Genomic DNA, 20951 nt, shown 5'->3' on the forward strand with positions numbered 1-20951 from the left:
CAGACACTTCAACCAATCACAGTCAAGATGTCCTTGCCTTGTCTCCACCCCCAAGCCGTTCGACTTTCGTTATAGGTGAGGTCCGCTGTACGCGCTCACCTTTCCGGGGGCTGGGTACGGAAGGAGCTCTGGAGGATTCCTCGAAGGAAAGAATTTGTGGAGTTTAGGTGAGTGGTCGCTGCAGGGCCGCGGGCGGGAGAAGAGCGCCAGACTCCACCGCTAATCTCAGAATGCTTCACGGCTTGCAAGGCATTAAACTTGAGCAAGACCCCAGTGCCCCTTACTGTGAAAATAAAGTAGTACAGTGCCTATGCTGACGCCCCGTGCAGCGCCCAGCTCATATTGGGTGCTTGGGTAGTTTCCTCACCATCCGCTTAACCCTGTGTGGGTGTTTTTATGATAAATACAATGTGGATTAATACAACGTGTGACGTGTAGAGATTAGAGTTTAGTGGGAGACGTGGAGAGTACCCAGACAGACAACGATCACAGTACACACTTCCTGTCTCTTCTCTCTGGATACTTTTCTCTAGTTAACGCTGTCATACTATACGTTTTCCATTTTGATTTTGTTTAAAGACTCGCCGTGAGTGCAGACATTGAGCTTTCAGCCAAGGTCTGGAGACTGAGAGAGGCAGCCAGCCAGGCACAGTTGACATCTGTCAGAATGGGACTTGAAGATGACACCTGGTAAAAACTAAAACAGTGATGGAGAGAAAGCGTGGATCATGTCTTTCAAATTGGGCCATGCTAGTCATGCTGGCTCCCAGACCATATTTGTTTAGAAGTTTCTTTTTTGGTTGTTTTTTGTTCATTTGTTTTGCAGCATTGGAGATCAAACCAAAGTCCTCTCATGTGCTAGGCAAATGCTCTACCACTGACCAACATCAGTAGCCCTCAAAGACCGTATCTGTAGAGTGAATGAACACTCACCAGTAGCTGGGAGCTGTCCATATATGGGGCTGGGTTCAGCGGGGAAATACTGAGAAAGAATGAGATATTTTCCAAGTCTACATAAAGGTCCCAGCCTACTAAACTTTTCTGAAGTCATAGAGTTCCTGTGCAGTAGGACCAGGTTTTCTGAAGCCAAACACTTTTCTCTGCTTTGAAGATTTGTTTCATACAAAGGAAACCAGTGGTTATAAGTAGTATGCACACCCAATCAGACACTAGATTCCATGGTTGACCTATTCTTGTCCCAGGGTTTACACAGAGCCTAACACCTGCACACCTTGGGGAAAATGTGAGAAATAGAGGAGACAACAGCCTAACCCCTATGTTTTCCTTCTCATACACCAGCAAGGGATGAGGACCTGGGCCCAAGGCTTCACAGAGCCTGACCTGCCCTGGGAAGAGCACACAGTTGTCTCTCCCAGACTGCCCCAGACCCATTGACTATGGCCGAGAGAGAGGAAGATGCTGAGGAAGCCTGGCTGCAGCTGCGGCCTGTGGAGCCCTTGCCGTCCCAGTGCTGTGGCAGTGGCTGCTCACCCTGTGTGTTTGACCTCTACCACCGAGATCTGGCAAGGTGGGAGACAGCCCGTGCTAGTAATGACAGAAGCCTGCTGAGTGGGAAACAGTCACAGGTAAGGAGGCTGCATCTTAGACTAGAGGCTTTGAGGGCAGCACTTACCTGGCCTGGAAGCTTTCCCTGGACTCCAGAAAAAAGAAAGCCCATACTGGCAGCACACAGCCCCAGCATCAAAGTCCAGGCCTAAAACAGACTTATTTCTTAGTGATGTGATTGGAAGCAAAGTCTCTTAACCTCCCTGTGCCTAAATTTCTCCATCTGTAAAAGGGAGTTAAACATTTGTGGTGTATGACATAAGCCTGACATTTATGTCACTTAACAAATATCTACTGAGTAGCCATCATACATGAGGCCCTATGAGCTCTTGAAGAACTGAGACATGGTATTTGCCTCATGGAACAAATAAGCCAATAGTACATACTAGTTAACTAGAGTGCATTGTTATTTCTACCTCTTTGCTCCTTACTGAGTTTTTGTTTCCCTTTCTGAACTCCAAAGGACTTTATCACCTGGACCAGGTGATTTAAACCTTCATTGTAGTGTTTAAGAGGGTTCACAAATTACAGTTATATATATATCTGACACTAGAAAGTTCAGCTTCATATTCTATAGTTTGGGAAACTGAGGGCCCATTCCTCTGACACTGTGCACAGGTCTAGTTCTGCATCTGTTCCCATCCTGGTCTCCTGCCCTGAGTGGAGTTGCTATGGTCCTTGACCCTTCTGACCACAGTGGAGTACAGACATTTTCTATTACTGCCACTGTTAATGTATCCTGATCCCATTGTTACTTTTTAGCTGTCATAGTTTGGCCTGAACTGCACCAAAATGTAGTTATTCTTACATATATGATTCCTAAGCACATTAAATAGCATATTTAATCTAATATTTTTAATGAATAATTGAAAACAATTGTATTTTGATGGCATTTTACACTTTATAAAATGTTTTTCTATTACCTCATCCTACCCTTATGATAATTCCACCCATTTATCAGGAACGAGTACCCTTTTTCTGTAGATGAGGAAACTGAAACCCAGAAGATCAGGTGACCTGCATGAGTCTTCATGGGTGGCCAACAGCTCAGCTGGGGGTAACCTGGCACTCCTGACTCCCAGTGCAGTGCTCTTGGCAGCTGTGGCAGCTATGACAGAGAGTGCCCAGGTGCTCTGGCTGCTGATGAACAGCTCACCTCAGCCTGTGTGAGGAGTGTGGTGTGGGAACTGGCGTCATAGAGGCAGTTTCTCTTGGTTTTGTGACACTATTGACACTACTATGAGTAGTTGGGGTTTGTCTTCGTTACTTTTCTCATTGCTCAGACAAATACCCCATACCCAAAGTTAAAAGAGGAAAGGTCTATATCAGTTTGTAGAGGCTCCAGTCCATAGTCAGCTGGCTCCCAGGCTGGGTGGTATAGCAGAGGGGCATCACAGAGGAGAATCAGTCCACGGTGGGCAGAAGGCAGCAGTAGTGAAGCAGCAGTAGCAGCCAGGCTTGCCTTTATATTTCATCCAGGTATCCACCCTTTGGGAGATGCCACCTACACCCAGAGTAGGGCACCCCTCATCCCAGTATCACATACCCTAGAGCTATCCACCTCTGAAAAGCCCCATCCATGACTGCATGAGGCTTTGGGGGAACATCTGGCTACAGCTGTAACAGGGCTCCAGAGGCAACACCCCACCCTGGCCTGACAAGGGGAGTCCTGTGGGTGTGGACATTTTCTAGGAGAGCACCTAGTGAGCCATAGCATTCAGAGAAGGTCCACAGAGGAGGGGTGGGGAGGGGGCGGATCAGTAAGATCAGTGGGCTAAGACTCATAAATTTGGGTCCCTGCTTGCAGCGTGACTTTGGCCAAGTAAGGCTACTGCTCAGCCTCAGTTTCCTCATATGAAATAAAGGTATTAGATTTCATCATCTTGAAAGGCCCAACATTTTCCCAACAGTGCTGGTCTGGGGTTTAACACTTGGGCAGGGTGAGTGGGTCTTTCATACAGCAGAGGTGAGTGTCCTGGATGGAGAGCTCATCTTGAGCAGTGAAGGCCCAGAGGTAGAGACAGCAGGTGTCCTTGGAGATACCAGGCGTCACATGTATGAGAAACAAAATGAGGCTTGCAGCCCATCCACTGGGCCCTTGAGAGTAGGCTGAAAATCCTGTGCTTGATTCTGGGGCCGAGAGGAGCTGCAGAAGGCTTAGGAGCTGGGTAGAGTGAGGGAACAGTGCCCTGGCTTGGATCCCAGGGAGTAAGTTGGAGCTACAGTCTATTACACACAGAGATCTTACCAGCTGAGCCAGCCCTCATAGGACACTAGTGAGGGTGCATGTCCCCTTGAGCTCGGCCTCCCGCCAGGTCTTTTCCTTTGCAGAACTGCCCCTCCAAACTGAACCCAGAGAACTTCGTGGCCTTCCGCATCAGCGCTGTGAACAAACTCACTAATGACACCTACTGTGTCCGGTTTGCTCTGCCTGGGAACAGCCAGCTCAGCCTGCGGCCCGGGCAGCACCTTGTCCTACGGTATATGGGCAGTGGGCACTGAAGCTTCACTGCCCTGCTTTGCTGTCGAGTAGCTAAATGACCCAGGGCAACCTGCTTGGCCTCCCTTCAGGCTCCATTTTTCATCTTCAAAATAGAAATAGTTATGTGTGACTCGATGGGTTTGCGGGATGGAGCTAGCTGGTATATTTTCAAAACATTGAGCACTTTACTAGCATTTAACAGGCAAGGCACAGTTCTGTGCACCTCTATCCATGATTGTGTGAGCCTCACAAGGCTCTAGGAGCTAAGGGCCATTGTCTTATCATCCATCAGTGGAAACTGAACTCAGAGGAGTTCGGGAGCCTGCCCACGGTTATACAGTTAGGAAATGGTAGAGCCAGAATTTGAAGATGAGCACTTTGGCTCTCTAGAGCCTGTGGTTTTAACCTAATCCAGTTAGCACCCATTGATAGAAAGAATGCTGTCACTGAGAACAACCAACTTGGCCAAAATCATATTCTTAATAAGTCATGGAGCCAGGTTTCAAACCCAGACAGCCTGGCTCCTGCCATGTCTCTGAGGTTCCTCCTGGCCTGTTTCTGTACTCTGCTTCTCTCCTGATCCCACCCCGCCCCCTTCTCAGGGATGGAGCCTTTGGGATGTCTGGGTACAGCACCTGCCGGGCAGGTGGGTCTGAGGCTTTGGGAGTGGTCAGCACAGAGCTAGTGGCATTTGGGAGCACATGTGTGTGAAAAGAGGAAACCCTGACATTTGTAGGATTGGCAGGAGGAGCCACCAGTGAAGGAGATGGCAAGAATGGCCAGAAACATGAGGGGACCCAGAAGAGAGTGGCTTTTTGCCTCACAGTAGCCCCTGACGCTCATTTCCAGCTCCTGACCTGTGTCATGGCTGTCCTTGGATTTCACTGTTTCAGGGGGTAGGGGGAGCTACAGAGTGGGTCCCTGCCTGTGGAACACTCCAGCCATGAACTAGGGATGGCCAGAACCCCTGCTTCTAGATGAGGTCCTGTCTTCCATCCTCTCTGCCACATTGGTGATATTCGTAACATGCACATATCTGAGCATCTAACTCCTCATTCCCCTGCCTTCTAGAACACAGTGTTTCTATTGGGACTCCCTCCCCTCTGCCCCTCATCTCAGCCTCATGGTTTGCTCCCCAGGTCCCGACTTACCCGCAGTAGTTCACTATTAAACTTTGGCAAACCATTCCCTCTCCCAGAAATCACTGCCCTTCCTGTCCCCACTTGCATGTATCAGCACCTGATCCTACCATATGCAACTCCAGGAGGTCCCTGAGGTTTTATAGGTGACCACTTCCTCTGAAACCTGTCAGTTTACCTTCTGTGGCAGCCAGTGTCAGTGCTCTTTGCATCTAAGCCATGTCCTCTGTTCTGTTCCTCGTTTCCTTATTTGTTTCATGAGAATTTACTAAGGTTCTCTGCCCAGCCGCCCTGCTGCTGGTGCACTGGGATGAGGCCTGCTTGCTCTCTGCATGCCTGAATGATGTGTGTTTTCCTGCCTAGGACTTGAGAGTGGAGAACTTGCATGCTTCCAGAGCCCAGCTCAGTCAGTAGGAAATTCTAACTAAATATATATATATATATAAAATTTTTGTTTGTTTGTTTAAGGGAAGGGTCTACAGGGTGTTCATGGGGTCTCACTACTAGATTGGACTCATAGTGATCTGCCCATTTACAGCGTCCCAAGAGCTGGGATTACAGGCACAACGCACCCTGGGGGCAGGGCCAGCACGGCAGGCCCAGGGATCGAACCCCGGCCCTGCATCTAGTAACTTTTCTAATGTCTGTCACCAGATTCTGCATTTGCACTGTCATTTGAATAAAATTAGATAACACAAACAGTATGCTTGATGTGTAGTGGGCCCTTGATGTGCACAGCTGTTACTGTTACTCGTCCTGACCCACCTCACTTGACACTGTGGAGAGGACTTGTACAGGGGATAGGGCTTTGGACAAGGGCCACTTTAGGGTCCTCCAGGTCTGCTTCTCCTGAATGTGGCAGTAAGTGTGGCATAAATCTTTACCACTCTATAGTTGAGGTCAGGAAAAACCCCAAGATACTTCACATTGTCAATTCACCTCCTGGTTTATTCCTTTGTTGGGTTGCTTTTGTTTTTTTCTTCTTCTGTGTCAAGGCTGCACATACTACATAAGTCTTCTTCCACTGAGCTGGACCCTCAGCCCATTGTACATTTGGCAGCACTTCCTCCTGTGATTCCCAGTGGGGCCACACAATCAGGACATAGAGAGCTGTTTCCATTTTGCAGTGGGTGCTGCTGAGACAGTAAAGGACCTGTCTGGGTCTCCTAAGCTATGTGTGGCAGTGCTGAGTGCTCTTCTGCAGCACCTCACCAGCCCCTCAGTGAGGTCCTTTAGGGTTGACTGGACTTCATGTTTACTTTTATCAGCCTGACAGGAAGTGCTGAATGAGGGTTTGTCGAGTGACTAGCTGACAGTATGTTTCTCTTTCCTAGAGGGATAGTGGAAGACTTAGAAATCCAGAGAGCCTATACTCCCATCAGCCCTGCCAATGCAGAAGGATACTTTGAAGTTCTAATTAAGGTGAGTTGGCACTTGTGGGGATACTGTGTGATGCAGTGCCCAATGCCGCCCTTGCCAGCTCTTTTGGGATGGAGCAATTTCCAGCCTGGGGTTTTTGAGGGAGGAAGCTGGCCTGAAGGAGCAGTGGGGCCAGGTGAAGGATAGGGGGCACTACCTTACCAGGGCGCCTATTACTTACTGCACAGTGAGCTCCAGGCCAGGTATGGGAGGAGGCCAAGCTCCTGCACCTTCTGTGTGCTGAGTGCCAGAGGCCAGAGGCAAGTCAGACCCTGTGCCTACCCTGCAGGAACCTACCCAGGACAGTGACCACAATACAGCATGACAGGAGGCCACGCCCAGCTTGGGGCTGCAGGGAATGGGAGGAAGGCAGGCCAGGCCTCCCGGCCACAGCTGTGAGTGCAAGGGGCAGAGAAGACCGAGAATGTGGGGAGGAAGCTCAGTGGGCTGAGGCCAGCATAGACCGTAGCTAGCGAGGCTCATTTGGGGAAATCGGTGCATCTCCCCAGAGCAGAAGGGAAGCGAGCACTCGGAGAAAATGGGACACCAGTGGAGCATCAGGGCCTCATGGAGTGAGAGGTGGCCAGGGCTGCTGGAGGCTGGCCTTGAAGTACTGATTGGTGGGGCAGGAGACGGCATTGCAGGCTGAAGGGACAGATACAGGGAGGGGTAATACAGAACAGGTCTGGGAATTGTACCTTATCCAGGTGACAGGAGGAGAGGCTGGCTATAAGGCAGCAGCCGAGATGAGATGAGCAAAGTGGATTGAGTACAAAATGCCTGTGAGAGCCGAGGACAAGGCAGCACATGCCTGAGGAGTCACGGAGGTCCCTGATTTGGAGACCGTAACTAGGTCGGCTGCTACTGAACTGCTGATGCTCCAACATTTCTTACTTGCAGAAATAGCAGTTTGATGTGGGTCAACCTAGGGCATAGCTCTAGACCATTGTTTCCCAGGGGAGTCTCTGGCAACAGGAGGACTGGAAGAGAGCTCTCCTCCCACCCTCCCCTGTGAGACCTGCATTGTCATGTGTTGTCATGCCGTTTCACTGACCACAAGCTGAGACCCCAGAGGACCAAGGTCCACAGCTCCAAAGAAGTGCTGCGGTGGGCAGGCCCTGGCCCCTGACTCCAGACTCCCATGCTGTGCCGGGCTCTGCCTTCCCTCCTGCCTGCCAGCAGCATGAGTGTTTATTCCCTCACACATAAGCCTGGATGGGATCCCTTCTGCACACTGATGTTTGTCTGGGAGATTCCGCAAATCCTCTCCAAATGGCCCGCTTCCCCCGCGCTGCTTGTCGGGGTGTGTTTCTGTCGAGGATAAGCCTGGAGACAGTTCTCTGGAGCAGCTGGATCCCTCCCAGCTGCAAGGCTGGTTTTCTCCTTCGTTTGCGGGAAGCCCTCATTATCCCTAAGCTGCTGCCTGGGAAGAGCTGAAAATGCCTTTGCAAATTGGGAAAGCTGCAGGGTGTGTGGGTTTACCTTCCCAAATAGAAAGGAGAGAGTGCTGCCGCTTCCTAGGGACCTGCTGGCCCCTGATCACTGCTTCTGGCTCTTCGTTCTCACTGTTTTGTCGACCTCATAACCTCAAATAGATCATATTATCCCCATTTTACAGATGAAGAAACGGAATCTTGAAGGGCCCTTGGACCATATGGTCACAGGTGAAAGGACAGACATTACCGAGCTAGTCAGTTGTAGTTTACTAGTGTGTGTTGAGCATTTGCTCCAGCCAGGCTCTGTGTGACTGTTGGAGAACAAAGAATTCTCCCCTTCTTCGTGGTGGTGTCTGTGCTGTAGAACCTTGTGGCCCTGGCTGGCTGTGCCTCCTCTGGTCTGGGGTCAGAACTCAGAATGCTCAGAGGCACACAGCCTCCAGCAAGGCAGGAGCAAAGCTGAGTCCTCAGCTGATATGGTACAGCCCAGTGGTAGTGCATTTACCTGACATTCTCCCCAGCAACACACAGACACACACACACACACGCACGTGCACACACACACACACACACACGGTGCTATGGAAGTCAGGGATGGTATCAGGTGGCTGTGTGTGCTCAAAAGCAGTTCTGGAGACCAAAACCTATGCTTTATTTAGTATCTATTACTCTTTTTTAGGACAGGGTCTCACTATGCAGTTGAGGCTAGCTTTGAACTCACTTTGTAGCCCAGGCTGGCCTCGAACTTCTGTTGATCCTCCTGCCTCAGCCTCCCAAGTGCAGGGATTACAGGTGTACTGTACCATGCCTAGCCTAAGTCTATTCTTTCCTTTAGCCTGCATTCCATAAACCCTGTCTTCAGTGCTTCCCCCTTCTCCAGCCTGCTGTGGCCACCCGCTTCTCCCAGGTGGGCCTATCCTAACCCTAAGCATGCCAACCTGATGCTCAGTGTCCTCAGTGCTCAGCTCCTATGCCCCAGCTCGGAATGCCATCTTGCCCATCCTTCACAGTCCAGCTCACACCTCTGGGACTGCACCTTCCTCCAGGCTCTTCCCACATTTTGTCCTGCCCAAGGTGCTGGGTGGTGTCTCCTTTGTGTGTATCTGAGACATAACAGGACCTGGATCTGGGTTAATTGGCTCATTTGTCCATTCATTCAGGCATTCAGTCCTTTCCAGGTTTCAGACAACGGCTTCCTTCATGGAGCTGTTTCCCCCACAGTCCTAGCAGAGTACCAGGCACAGAACAGGCAGGCACCTAGGTGGTGTCATCTGCTCACACCCACAGAGAAACCCCTTCCACACCCTTATTCAGCCAGTAGATTGGTCAGGCTGTACCTAGCACACAAATACAGTACTTGTTTTTCACCTGCACAGTGGCTTTAGTGTGTGTGTGTGTGTGTGTGTGTGTGTGTGTGTGTGTGTGTTAGTGTCTACAGGGTCTCACTACATAGATCAGACTTGCACAAGCTGGGATTACAGGTGTGCATCACCATGCCCAGTCTCAATCACCCTCAGCACGCCCAAGGGCCAGGGTCAGCATGGCATGCCAGAGGTCCAGCCCTGGCTGCTGTATCTGCCTAAGCAGGCGCTTCAATCCTCTGAGCTATTTGGCCAGCCCTTAATTTTTTTTAATTAAAAAAAATTGTGATTAATTCCTGACACTTAAAAATGAGAGATTTTAGCCTGGGGTGGTGGTACATGCCTATAATCCCAGCACTTGGGAAACTGAGGCAGAAAAATGACCATGACTTCAAGGCCAGCCTGGACTACAGAGTGAATTCAAAGCCAGCCTGAATTGTACCTCATGACCCTATCTCAAAAAGAGCCTAAGTGGGGGTGGGGTTTGCAAGTAAAAATACAGACTTCCTGCTCCTCCTAGAAAATTAGAAAGGTGGGGCTGGGGAGATGGCTCAGTGGAATAAGCGCTTCCCTGGCAAGCACAAGGTCCTGAGTTCAATCCCCAGTTCCAAAAAAGAAAAAAGAAGAAAATTAAAAGGTTTGGTAGCATCACCCTCCCAAGGAAGGACTGGACCCTGCAGAGTGGCTCCCCCTCAGGAGAGCATTCCCTCATCGGTGTATCACTTCCCGCCCTCCCTGAGCCCAAGTGTGTTACCTCTGGTCATCACCTGCAGGCCTTTGGGCTCCAGAGCTCTGTTGAAGGCCTCAGTCTTATGGGTTTGCCACCCAGCCTGGCCATGTACCATGTGAGTAAGCTTCTAGGCTGAAATTTAAGAGGACAGTACCAACATGCAAGATCAGAGGACCAGCATGCAGGATCACACATGTAAACCCTCAGCAGGCAGGAAGAGCTCACTCCATGCATGGCCGGGGAGGGGGGGTAGTGCGTGCCTGTCCCACTGAGCTCCCACTCCCTTTGCCTCCAGTGCTACCAGATGGGGCTGATGTCCCAGTATATCAAGTCCTGGAGAGCTGGAGACACAGCTTTCTGGCGAGGACCTTTCGGAGACTTCTTCTATAAACCAAACCAGGTGAGTGCCAGCTCCCTAAATGCTGAGGAGGTCCCTAGCTTTTCTGCAGGGCTGTGATTGACATGTTCCAGAACATAGAATCTCACTGCCAGTCTTGAGGGTAAAGTCAGTCCCAAGAGGATCCTTGAGATTGGACATAGGAGAAGACAGAATAGGCACTAAAAAACTGCCTGCCACGTTTCAGGACTATTCATGGCTGCCCATTGCTTGGGAAACCAGACTTGTGCACTTGGTGTTTGGGACCCTAATACCTGTGGTGCTCAGATACTGCTTCAGTTGTACATTCTACCCACGACACTCAGTGCAGCCCCTGGCTCCCTTCAGAAGAGCCCACTGCTCCCAGCTCAGAAGGCTGTTGTCCTCATCTTCCTGGCATGGACAAATCCTTCCAGTAACTTTCTGAGAAAGGATTTCTCATCCGTTGGTGCATATCTAATGGAAAGCAGTTTGGCAGTATGTACCAAGAGTCCTAAGAGTCTTTAAATCCTTTGCCCCAGTAATTCATTTCTAGAAGTCTGTCTACAGAAAGAATCCAAAATCCCAACTCTTTTGCATGCCATGGCATCTGTACTTAAAGCGGCAAATACAGGAGACAACTGAATATCCAACAACAGGGGGAAGAGGGAGTCAGGGTTACAGGTACCTGACAGGATGCTATCCTGGATTTTAAAACTATAAATTCTTTTCTATGCTTACCTAGGCTACACAACCAAGTGGCAAGTACCACATACAAAACTAAATATACAACAGGTTTGTAAACTAATTGCAAAAAAACCCATAAGAGGGTAATGCATCGAAATGTCAGCAGCTCTAGGTGGCAGGTGGTAGAATTCTGGGAGATTTTTATTTTCTTTGTACTTTGTACTTTCCAAGTTACCTGCAGGGAGCACCTCTTACCTTTATAATTAGGAAAACAAAGCAAAATGAAAAACAGTGGATCAGGCTTGCCTCTCCATTCTTTTTGTTTAATTTTAAAACAGCGTTTATTGATTTCTTTCCTGATTATGAATGCAGGACATGTTTATTACCCATCCCCCAGTCTGATAGAGACAAAAAGGAGAAAACGCCTGCAGGCCCTCTCCCCAGACGTGGCAGTCTTACTACCGTGGCGTGCATCCTTCTAAATCCTCTACTGTGTATGAGTATTTATGCAAACTCTCTTTCTCACACGCACGCACGCACGCACGCACACACACACACACACACACACATGTGTTGTCTGTATAATAAAATTGTCAGGCCTGGGGTGTGGCTTGGTGGCCCTGGGTACAACCCCAGCACTGTAAGTACCAAGAATGTCAGGTCCACAAGTGGCCCCTGCTGCGTGTGGGTTCCAGCCCTCATGCCTGCCATGGGGCAGCTCGCTTGGTTCTCATAAGCATGCTCAGCTGCTTCTCCCCACTTTACACAGCACGCAGTACATGTGTGTTTGTGTTCTGCAGTATTCTAGTACTGTGCTCAGCCCCGCTATTCTGTTGTTTTGAGATTTTTTAGTTTTTTTAAATAATAAAAAATAACTTAAAAATTAGAAATGATACAGAATTCCACTAAAGATGATAAGAGCTCAACAATGTTTATTATATTGTATATATTGTATATTGTTGTCTTAGTTGTTCAGATTACCAGATATAAGCATGCAAAATTGGTCAAAAGAATTAAAAAGAAAAAAATGTAAGCATTAACTGTTCCTTTCAATAGAGTGGTAGAAATCAGAAGTACAGTTGTTCTTGCTATCCTGTGTGTACATATATATATATATATATATATATATATATATATATATATTTTTCCCCCTTTCTTTTTTCTTTTCTCCCTTCCCTCATCCCAGTTGTACCTTCCCGTTGAGCAGTTTCCTTTCCACAGTATTGTACCCTTTAGATTGTATTTACTTTCAGGTTCTTACACTAGGACATGATACGATATTTACACATGTGGCCCTGGTTTATTTCACTTATGAGTATGGTTTCTGGTTGCATCCATTTGCCTATAAAAGCCTCGAGTTTATCTTTTAATAGTAATACTCCATTGCATAAACCACCCTTTTCTTTCTTTTCTCTCTCTCTCTCTCTCTCTCTCTCTCTCTCTCTCTCTCTTTTTTTTTTTGTCTTTTTGAAACAGGGTCTCACTATGCAATTCAGATTGGCCTTGAACTCACTTTGTAGCTCAGGCTGGCCTCAGACTCACCTCAGTCCTCCTGATTCAGCCTCATGGGATTATAAGCCTGTGCCACCACACCCAGCCACTACCACATCTTTTTTTAATTCATTCCTCAGTTGATGGGTATTTGGGTTGTTGCCAAGATTTAGATATGACAAATATTGTGTGCTGTAAAAATGTTTTTTGTTTATTTGTTTTTTGTTTTTGAAACAAGGTCTCCCTATTTAGTTCAGGCTGGCCTTGAACTATGTACTCCTTTCTGGCCTCAAATTTGGGGCCATCTTCTTGCCTCAGTCTCCCAAGCCAAGAGTATGGCTCAGCCTTGCATTTTTTTTAAAAAAAAATGTTATTTATTTATGTGTGTGTGTGTGTGTGTGTGTGTGTGGCCAGCTCAGCCCACCAGGGGGTGGTGCTCGCTGGCATGTGGTGCTGGGGGATTGAATCGCGGTCCCTCTGCTTTGCTAAGCTTGTTCTAAGTAGGTGCTTTAGACCACTGAGCCATCTCACCAGCCCCTCGTGCCTGCCGTGGGGCGGCTCGCTTGGTTCTCATAAGCGTGCTCAGCTGCTTATGTGTGAAGAGCTTTACATGTAGTTAACTGAGTACCCCTCTGTGTCCCCAGGGCTTTTAGGGCAGGGCGTGGGAATTGTTCCTGTCTCCTCCTGGCCAAGAGCAAAAGCTGAATGAAAGTCATCTTGGCCACCTTTTCTGAAGGGAGCCTCCTGATGCCTTGTGGTTGTTGCTTTGCATCTAGAAAACACACTAAAGCCCCAAATTCTCATTTAGAAAATTTCATAGAGTCCAGAGGGAAGGGGGCAGAGATGGTCTACTGATGCTTTGTCCAGAGCTTGGCTGTGTTCCCACGAGGACACCCGGATGCTCCTGCCCTTTGCTGACCCTGCTTGCTCCTCTGCAGCTGCCTCTGTTATCAACAGCTGGCTCGAGGGTGGCACGCAGGCATCTAAGTGTTCATGACCAGGGATGAGCCAGATGAGGATCCAGACACCTGACAGGGAAGAGAGGCATGCGGACACACACTGCAGGGTGCCGTGCTGCGCCAGGGGAGGTGCAGGCAGCTGGGGGCGCAGCAGGAAGACCCTCTCTGCCCCTGACTCAGCAAGGCTTCCCACGCCTGGAGGGATGAAAGGAAGAACTCGGAGGCAGGCAGGAGCCCTGAGGCTAGAGGAAGCGCTAGCACAGGACAGCAGCCGGAGGCAGTCTCTGGCTTAGTCTCCACGCCAGACTTGTCATTGCATACAATCATCATGCCAGTTCTGAACAGGTGCTCTTACAGGGAGGTCTTAGTATTACTTTCTCTTCTTTTTTAATCAATGAAGAATCAGGTTCTGATTGGGGAAAGAACTTGCCAATGTCATAAAGTTGGGGATTCTATATACAAAGGCCTAATCTTTAGAATGGGAGAGAATACCTGTCTGAATGGGTCAGGTAGCCTTTAAGACACTGACCTAAAACGTCTTACTCCTTAGGAGGCCCAGAGCCAGGCAGTGGCTTCAGGGGAAAGGAGGTGATGGTGCTGGCCCTCACTTCTGTTGCATGGCTCTTTGGGCATTTGTGTGTATTATCTCATTTCTTCTAGAAGAGAGCAGGCTCAGAAGGTCCAAGGTGTGGCCTGAAGTCTCTCCAGGTGTGGAGGAAGCAGCTTGGAGAGCAGTGATGGAATGGAGCTGAGGGTGGCAAGGCTTTCATGGGAGCAGATTTCTGCTCTGGGGTGGGAATACCCAGCAAGGGCAGTCAGCCCACCATGCAGCGAGCTGTCTTGGGAAGTGGTGAGTTCCACAGCAGCAGGAGGTATATGTGAGGATGGCTGGGCTCCCTTTTAGCCTCAGGGCTCCACAATCTATCCACAGACCCCGTTGCCCTCCAAAAGCCTGATGGCTTCTTGGGAGAGGTGAAGGGACCTGACTGGGTGGGACAACCTTTCAGGAAGGCAGCATTGTCCATTCAAGAAAACCCAGAAAGAACAGCAAAGTGTGAGGGAGACCCCACCATACCTGCTATTCTCCTCCCCAGTATGGTGAGCTCCTCATGCTGGCTGCAGGCACGGGCCTGGCCCCCATGGTGCCCATCCTACAAAGTATCACAGACAACGCAGATGATGAGACCTTTGTCACCCTTGTCTGCTGCTTCAAGACCTTTGACAGCATCTACCTGAAAACATTTCTGCAGGAGCAGGCCCGTTTCTGGAACGTCCGCATCTTCTTCGTGCTTAGCCAGGTAAGGCCAGAGCGGCACTTTCCTTCCCTGAGCACCTGCACCCATCACGAGGACGAGTTGTGCCCACTGTGCCCAGGCCATAGTCCTCCCTGCCCCGTGGAATGCCCGCCATGTACCTAGCTAAAGGCAGGGTTACGACAGAGCTCAGAGGAAGGGCCAGGCATGTTGTGCCTGCCTGTCAACTTACGTGAGCCAGGTTTGGCCCAGGGCTGCTCCTTTCTGTGCTCTAGCTCCTCCCCAGAATCCTGTGCATCCTTCCTCACCCTCTGTCTTTACCAGTCATTGGGAGCCTGGGGCCTGCCTGTGGAATCAAGACAGGTCACTACGAGGTGAAGTCCCTTGAGGCTAAGACCATATGTCCCTGTCAGCACTCTCCTCAGTGCTTGGCATGGTATCAGGCAGAAGAGGGACTGTCTTTGAGTGACTGATGGAGAAAACTGCATCCAGGTGGCTTCATGTAGTTGGGTTCTTGTCACCTCACTTTGTCTCTCCATGGCAGGACAGCTGCTGTCAGACTCACCAGGTTCTGGGGAACCCTGCAGGTTCCCTAGCTGGAAGTTGATCTACCTCCTGCCTGGTTTCCTGTCCCCACCATTCACCCCAGGGATCCCTCCTGGACCCTCCCTGCCTGGGCCATGGCACAGGGACTCTAGGAATCTTGACTCAAACCCAGCCCCTCTCTGTTCACATGGTCTGTAGCTCCACTTCTCCCTACACTCCTTGGGTTGTGGGGCTGGGCCCCTAGCTTGAAATAATCCCTGACAACTGTCAGGATTCTCACCATTGTGGCCGGGGAGCTGGGTTTTTCTCCCCAGTGCCAGAGTTCCTGGTCCTTAGGAGACAGTGTCTGCATGACCATCAAGAGAGGCATGCTGGGTGACCAGAGCAGCAGCAGGAGGTGCCCAGGGCATGGCTGTGAGGCCAGGCTGCCTGGTACCTGACGAGTGGGCTGTGAGAAGCCTCCAACTAGCCACCCCAGCTGCTGGCCAGCACCTTTTCCTCAGCTGTCCCCAAGCACAAGCCACCTTCCAGGGACACAAATGTGAATATAACGTGCTCCCAGCCCTCTGGGGACTCACCTCTATTAGGGCACATGCCACCAGGCAGTTGAACAAGGGCTTCCCTGCAGGAGAACTCTGAGCCTTGTGCCATTTAACACGCTGTATGTGTGTTAGCTCATTCAAACCCACTGGTTTCATGAGGCTTGTACTGTCATGCCCCTTTTCCAGATTTGGAAACTGAAACACAGAATGGTTAAGAACCTTGGTCAAAGTAATGCAGCTTTGGGTGGAAAAGCTGAGTTTGAACCTAGGTGGTCCACCCAGATGTCATGCTTGTCAGTACAGACAGCACAGAGTACTAGCGGATGTCCAGGACCCTGATGGCCAGAAGGGAGAGGCTCACGGTCCAGGTGGCATTTTTACCTGTCACTGAGACATGCACTAGAGTTCATGTTCAGCCTCGGGTGGCGGCTGTGCTGCTGCCAAAGGCCTGGGGTCATGCAGGTGGGTGTCAAGGCCAGGTAGATAAGGGGCAGTAACTGCAGTGGCTCCTACTCATCCCCTCTCTCTGGGCCCCAATGACAGAAGCCTCCGGGGGTCCCCTTTTCCAGCCCCACCCTGCTGCGCTCCCTAGCCACACTCTCGGCATGCTGTGACTTGTGTCACTCTGGAGGCACAGGTGTGCCGTGCTCATGCTGCCTCAGCCAGGGACTGTCCCCACTTCCTCTCCTGGCATCTGCCTGCTTCTCATCTCTGCTGAGGTCTAAGTCTATCCTGGAAGCTGTCCCAGAGTCCCCGGGCTGGTGCTAGCATTTCTGCTGCCCCAGCCCCAGCTCTGCTCCTCTGCAGCACCACCCACAGCGTGTGTACAAGGCCCCTCTCCACCTGAGCAGCAACCAGTTCTGGCCCATGCGGTTGTGGTGGGGTCAGGCCTCCTCAGACGGAGGGGGAGCAGAAAATAGAGAGGACCACCCATCAGCAGCAGAGGGTCCATGGTGTCAGAGCAGTCCTGAGATCAGAGGCCTCTTTAGTGGTACCTTCGATGTGGTTTACTGGACATGGCTTTCCACAGCATGTGCCATATCCCATCACTCAGTGAGATCCATCACTCAGCTGGGAAGTGGGTTAGTGCTGCTGCTCCAGTGCCCCTCCTTGCCTATGCCCTCGCCTGGGAGTGATTGCTGGCCTTCATAGGTCTGCAGAGTCACGTCCCACTCTGGCTGTTCTTATTTGTGAGCTCATTGCCTGGTTTCTTCTGTTAGTACAGGTTCTTCTAGCTGGGGGCGATGGAGCTCACCTCTAACTTAGCACTTGAGTTCAAGGCCAGCCTGAAATGTAGCAAAACCCTGTCTGAAAAACAAAACAGAACAACAAAAAAAGACTTCAAACTACACATTTAATGACTCATACTTTTTTTTAACGTATGTTAATGAAATGCTTACTGAAAAACAAATAGAGATTCCTTCACTTCCAGACCCCAAGAGAAAAGTCTAGAGGGACATAAAGAAGAGGAGCCTCCTTGCTGGGGCTTCCTGCATCCCTAGAGGGATGATCAGCTGCTTTCACAGGGGAAGAGCCCTACTGGTGGCCACTGCTCCTAGGACCTGTGCTCCAAGCAGTCCCAGTGAGGCCAGAGCCTTGTGTTTGGGCAGCCACCCGTGGGTCTCCATTGCTTAGCACTGTGCCTGGCACCAAATGAGTCTTCAGCAAACATCTGCCAGGTCAGTTCACTCAAACCTTAAAGCAGATGAAACAGAAGTGTGCCCCATGGTGATGGTGACAGCCTGCAAGGAATTCTGGGAAGCCTTCGGTGAAGGGGACTCCATCTGGTATAGGTGTAGCAGCTGCTGGGGAGCCACAAGAAGCAGCGAGACAAGCTCTGGGCAGCCCTGTGTGCCTGGGAAGGCCCTCCTCCTCCCTGTACCTCATCAGCCTTAGCTGTTGTGAGAGGTGAAAAGAAGCCTGGCCTGTGGCTGGGCTTGGGGAAGGTCGGCTTCCCACCCCATCCTCCGTGCCATAGTTTCTTTATTTGGCAGAGAAAAGCCAATCCAGTGTGGACCCTGAGGACCCCTCAGCAGGCACCTCTGCTCTTTCTTGTCTTCCCAGGAGAACTCGCTAGAACAGCTTCCCTGGAGTTACCGAGAGAAGACCCACTTTGGCCGCCTGGGCCTGGACTTGATGGAGGAGCTGGTCGCCTGTTGTCGGAGGAAGCCATTTGCATTGGTCTGCGGCTCACCTGAGTTTACCGAAGACATGGTCAAGTGCTTGCTGTGTGCTGGCCTGGCCAAGGACTCCTACTTCCTCTTTTAGCCCTAGCCTCCCCTCCAGAGCCCTGCATGATGAAGTGTCTGCCATAGAGACACAAGAAGGACCTCAAGCTAGAATCAGGAGCCCAAGCCTGGCCCACTGAAAACCTCCCAGCTGACCTTGGCAAGTGTCTTAGTTACTGTTCTCTCGTTGCTGGGACAAATACCCGACACTCAAAATGAAGGAAGGAAAGGTTTATTTAGCTCACAGTTACTGGAGGTTTCAGTCCATACTCATCTGGGTCCAAGGCAGAGCAGCACACAGCAGAAAGCAACCTTTCATGGCAGCGGCAAAGAGCAAGAGCACAGGGGAGGGGTAGCAGCAGCTCAAGCAGCTGGCTTCTCTTCCCACCTTACATTGTAATGCAAATTACCTGCCCCAGGGTAGGAGAAGTACTCACACTTATGGGTACTTCCCAGTATTTACCCACCTATGGGTAATCCCAGCAGTACTAAAACCCATAATCCCAGCCTTGAATCACACATAATCCCAGTGGATCATGAGTTAACACAAACTCTACAAGTCCTCACCTCATGACTGCATGAGGCTTTGGGGGGACAACTAGACACAAACCATAACAGCAAGTATGCTCACCTCTTGGAATTCCACAAGAACTGTGGAAGCCCTCACAGGAGAGCCTCCAGCCTGGGAGGTGGAGAGGACTTTTCTGAAGAAGCCAAGGCCCAGCTGAGCCCAGATGTGAGGGACAGGAGAGCATGTCTGGCCCCTGTCATCACAGGCACTCGGCTGCAGCTGTGACCTCAGGGCCAGCTCAGATCAGGTGTTCTTGAGTGTTTAAAGAACAACTCCAGGAAAACCAAAGCTCTTTGGAGAACGTTAACAGACAAGCCTTGAGTGCTATGAGCCTCACATGCTGAAGGCCTCACAGTCTGTGACCTGACTATGTTACCCTAGATTACCTCTGTGCTGGCCCCAGCCTGTCTCATGTGAATAGCTTGCACTCAGTCTCCCTTCCCTTTCTCAGGAGCCCAGCCTAGAGTCCTCTCCCAGCAAAAGAAGAAGCAGGGCTGGCAAACTCCTCGCCCTCCTCTGGTAGGCAGCTGGTTCAGCCGGCGCCTTCAGCTTGGTGCCCTGGTGACAGTTGCTATGGAGATCTAAAGATAGAGCAAGAGTCAGGAGACCTGGGTTCTTCTCCCCGCTCTGCCCACTGAGTGGCTGCTGATTAGGTCCACCTAGCCCTCCCCGCCTGTGCTGCATGGGCCGTGCCCTCTCCAGGGAGCCCTGTGCTCTGGGCAGTGTACTGCGGTTAATGAGTTCAGCTTGCTGCAGCCCGGCTTCCAGTGTGCTGTACTAGCACTAGTCAGCGCCGGACCTGGGATAGACAGCAGTGGGGGCGTAGAATCCGAGAACCATGGAACCTAAGAGGCTGTTCATACTCCCAGAAATGCAGTCCTCATAGCAAAGCTGAAATGAAAGTTGAGGATGCCAGAAAGCATCCAGCCTCACAGACTGTCCATATAATTGGGGAGACCAAGGCCCAACAAAGTTAAATGGCTTGCTGAGGTGAAGCTAGTGTTGGAGCACTGGCAGGTCTGCTTGCTTCAAGCTCTGCTCTTCTCACTGCTGGTTTTCAGACCGAGCTCCATGGGCAGTAGGGCCCTCAGCATTGAGGGCAGTGGAAGTGATGGCCAGGGGGATCTCCAGGCCCACTTCAGCCAAAGCAGCTCTGTTTTTATCCAGTGTATGTACTGGGGCTTGAAGTAGTTTCTATTTGTCAGATATAGTGTTCCTATCCTGCCCAAAAGTTACATCAGTTTGGGCACTAACCAGTCGTGCTAAGCGGCTGGCGTGGTAGGAAGGCCTCAAGCTGTTTTCTAGTTGTTCATTGTCAGCAAGGTGTGGGGGCTGCTGGCTGTGCGCTCTCCATGAATCATGTCCATGAATATAATAAAATTCGGGAAGACAAACCGCCAGGAAACTTCATTTGGTTTAACCCAGAGTTTCTCGAGCTGCTTCCTGTGGCTCACTCTTCTGCGGTCTCAGAGGCTCTTTGCAGCATGACAAGTAGGAAAGGCCTGAGAGTCAAAGCTCTGAGCAGGGACTGAGCTCCTCATCCTTCCTCTGTCCCTCCCTCCACCGATGTGTCACGCTCCCGGGTGCCTCTGATGAGCTGAATCTGTCAGACACCACGGGCACGTCAGCAGGTGAGGCACACACAGCCTTGACACAGCGAGCTCCAGCCAGGGAGGAGGCCCGTGCTACATGTGCGCTGTGAAGGAACACATGCTGGGAAGCTGGAGAGCAGGAGAGGCGGGTCAGGGCCACAGCATGGCCACTGGGAGTTGAGAAGTGTGAACGGGGTCTCCACGTAAGGGTTGGAGAGCCAGAGGCACTTCTTACATGTGCCTTTGTTCCACTTTTTGATATGTGATATTCAGACAGCAGACAAGGTCAGCCACGGTAGCCGCCATCCCCTTCTTGTCCTAGCATGGCTGACCCTCCCGTCTGCTCTCTTCTTGTAGGGTCTCTGGCTTCAGGTGCAATCCCTTATCCTGGGACATTGACAAGGACACTAGCATGTGTCCCTGGTCACCTGGACATTTGAGAGCTCCTGACTGGGTGCTAAGTGGAAGAGGAGTCGTTGAGCTGTGCAAGAACAGACTCACGGGGCTGAGCTCCCACCACCTGCTCCTCACGTCCCTCCCCCATGCAGGAGGTGTGCTCCTGAGGCAGTGGGTGCTGTGGGATGGGGGAGAAGG

The 20951-nt window shown here is 50.7% G+C and overlaps 1 protein-coding gene across 7 annotated transcripts in view; it reads left to right on the forward strand.

Moving 5' to 3' along the window:
• Positions 1-73: 73 nt before the first annotated feature.
• Positions 74-20951, forward strand: part of LOC101586851 (NADH-cytochrome b5 reductase-like) — a 29801-nt gene continuing 8923 nt past the window's right edge. For 2 of the 7 annotated variants that reach the window (XM_023702657.1, XM_023702656.1), the window contains exons 1-7: positions 74-167; positions 580-690; positions 1300-1586; positions 3898-4046; positions 6522-6609; positions 10429-10533; positions 14720-14923. In XM_023702657.1, the coding sequence (XP_023558425.1) occupies positions 1398-1586; positions 3898-4046; positions 6522-6609; positions 10429-10533; positions 14720-14923 (735 nt within the window). In that variant the 5' untranslated portion in view covers positions 74-167; positions 580-690; positions 1300-1397. Of the gene's footprint in view, positions 168-579; positions 691-1299; positions 1587-2184; positions 2301-3897; positions 4047-6521; positions 6610-10428; positions 10534-14719; positions 14924-18030; positions 18357-20951 lie in introns of those variants that run through there. The other 5 variants (XM_023702653.1, XM_023702654.1, XM_004642556.2 and 2 more) reach the window with 5 other exon arrangements.

The sequence above is a fragment of the Octodon degus genome, unplaced genomic scaffold, assembly GCF_000260255.1.
Source record: "Octodon degus isolate 3935 unplaced genomic scaffold, OctDeg1.0 scaffold00156, whole genome shotgun sequence".
In the NCBI taxonomy this organism is placed as follows: Eukaryota; Metazoa; Chordata; class Mammalia; order Rodentia; family Octodontidae; genus Octodon; species Octodon degus.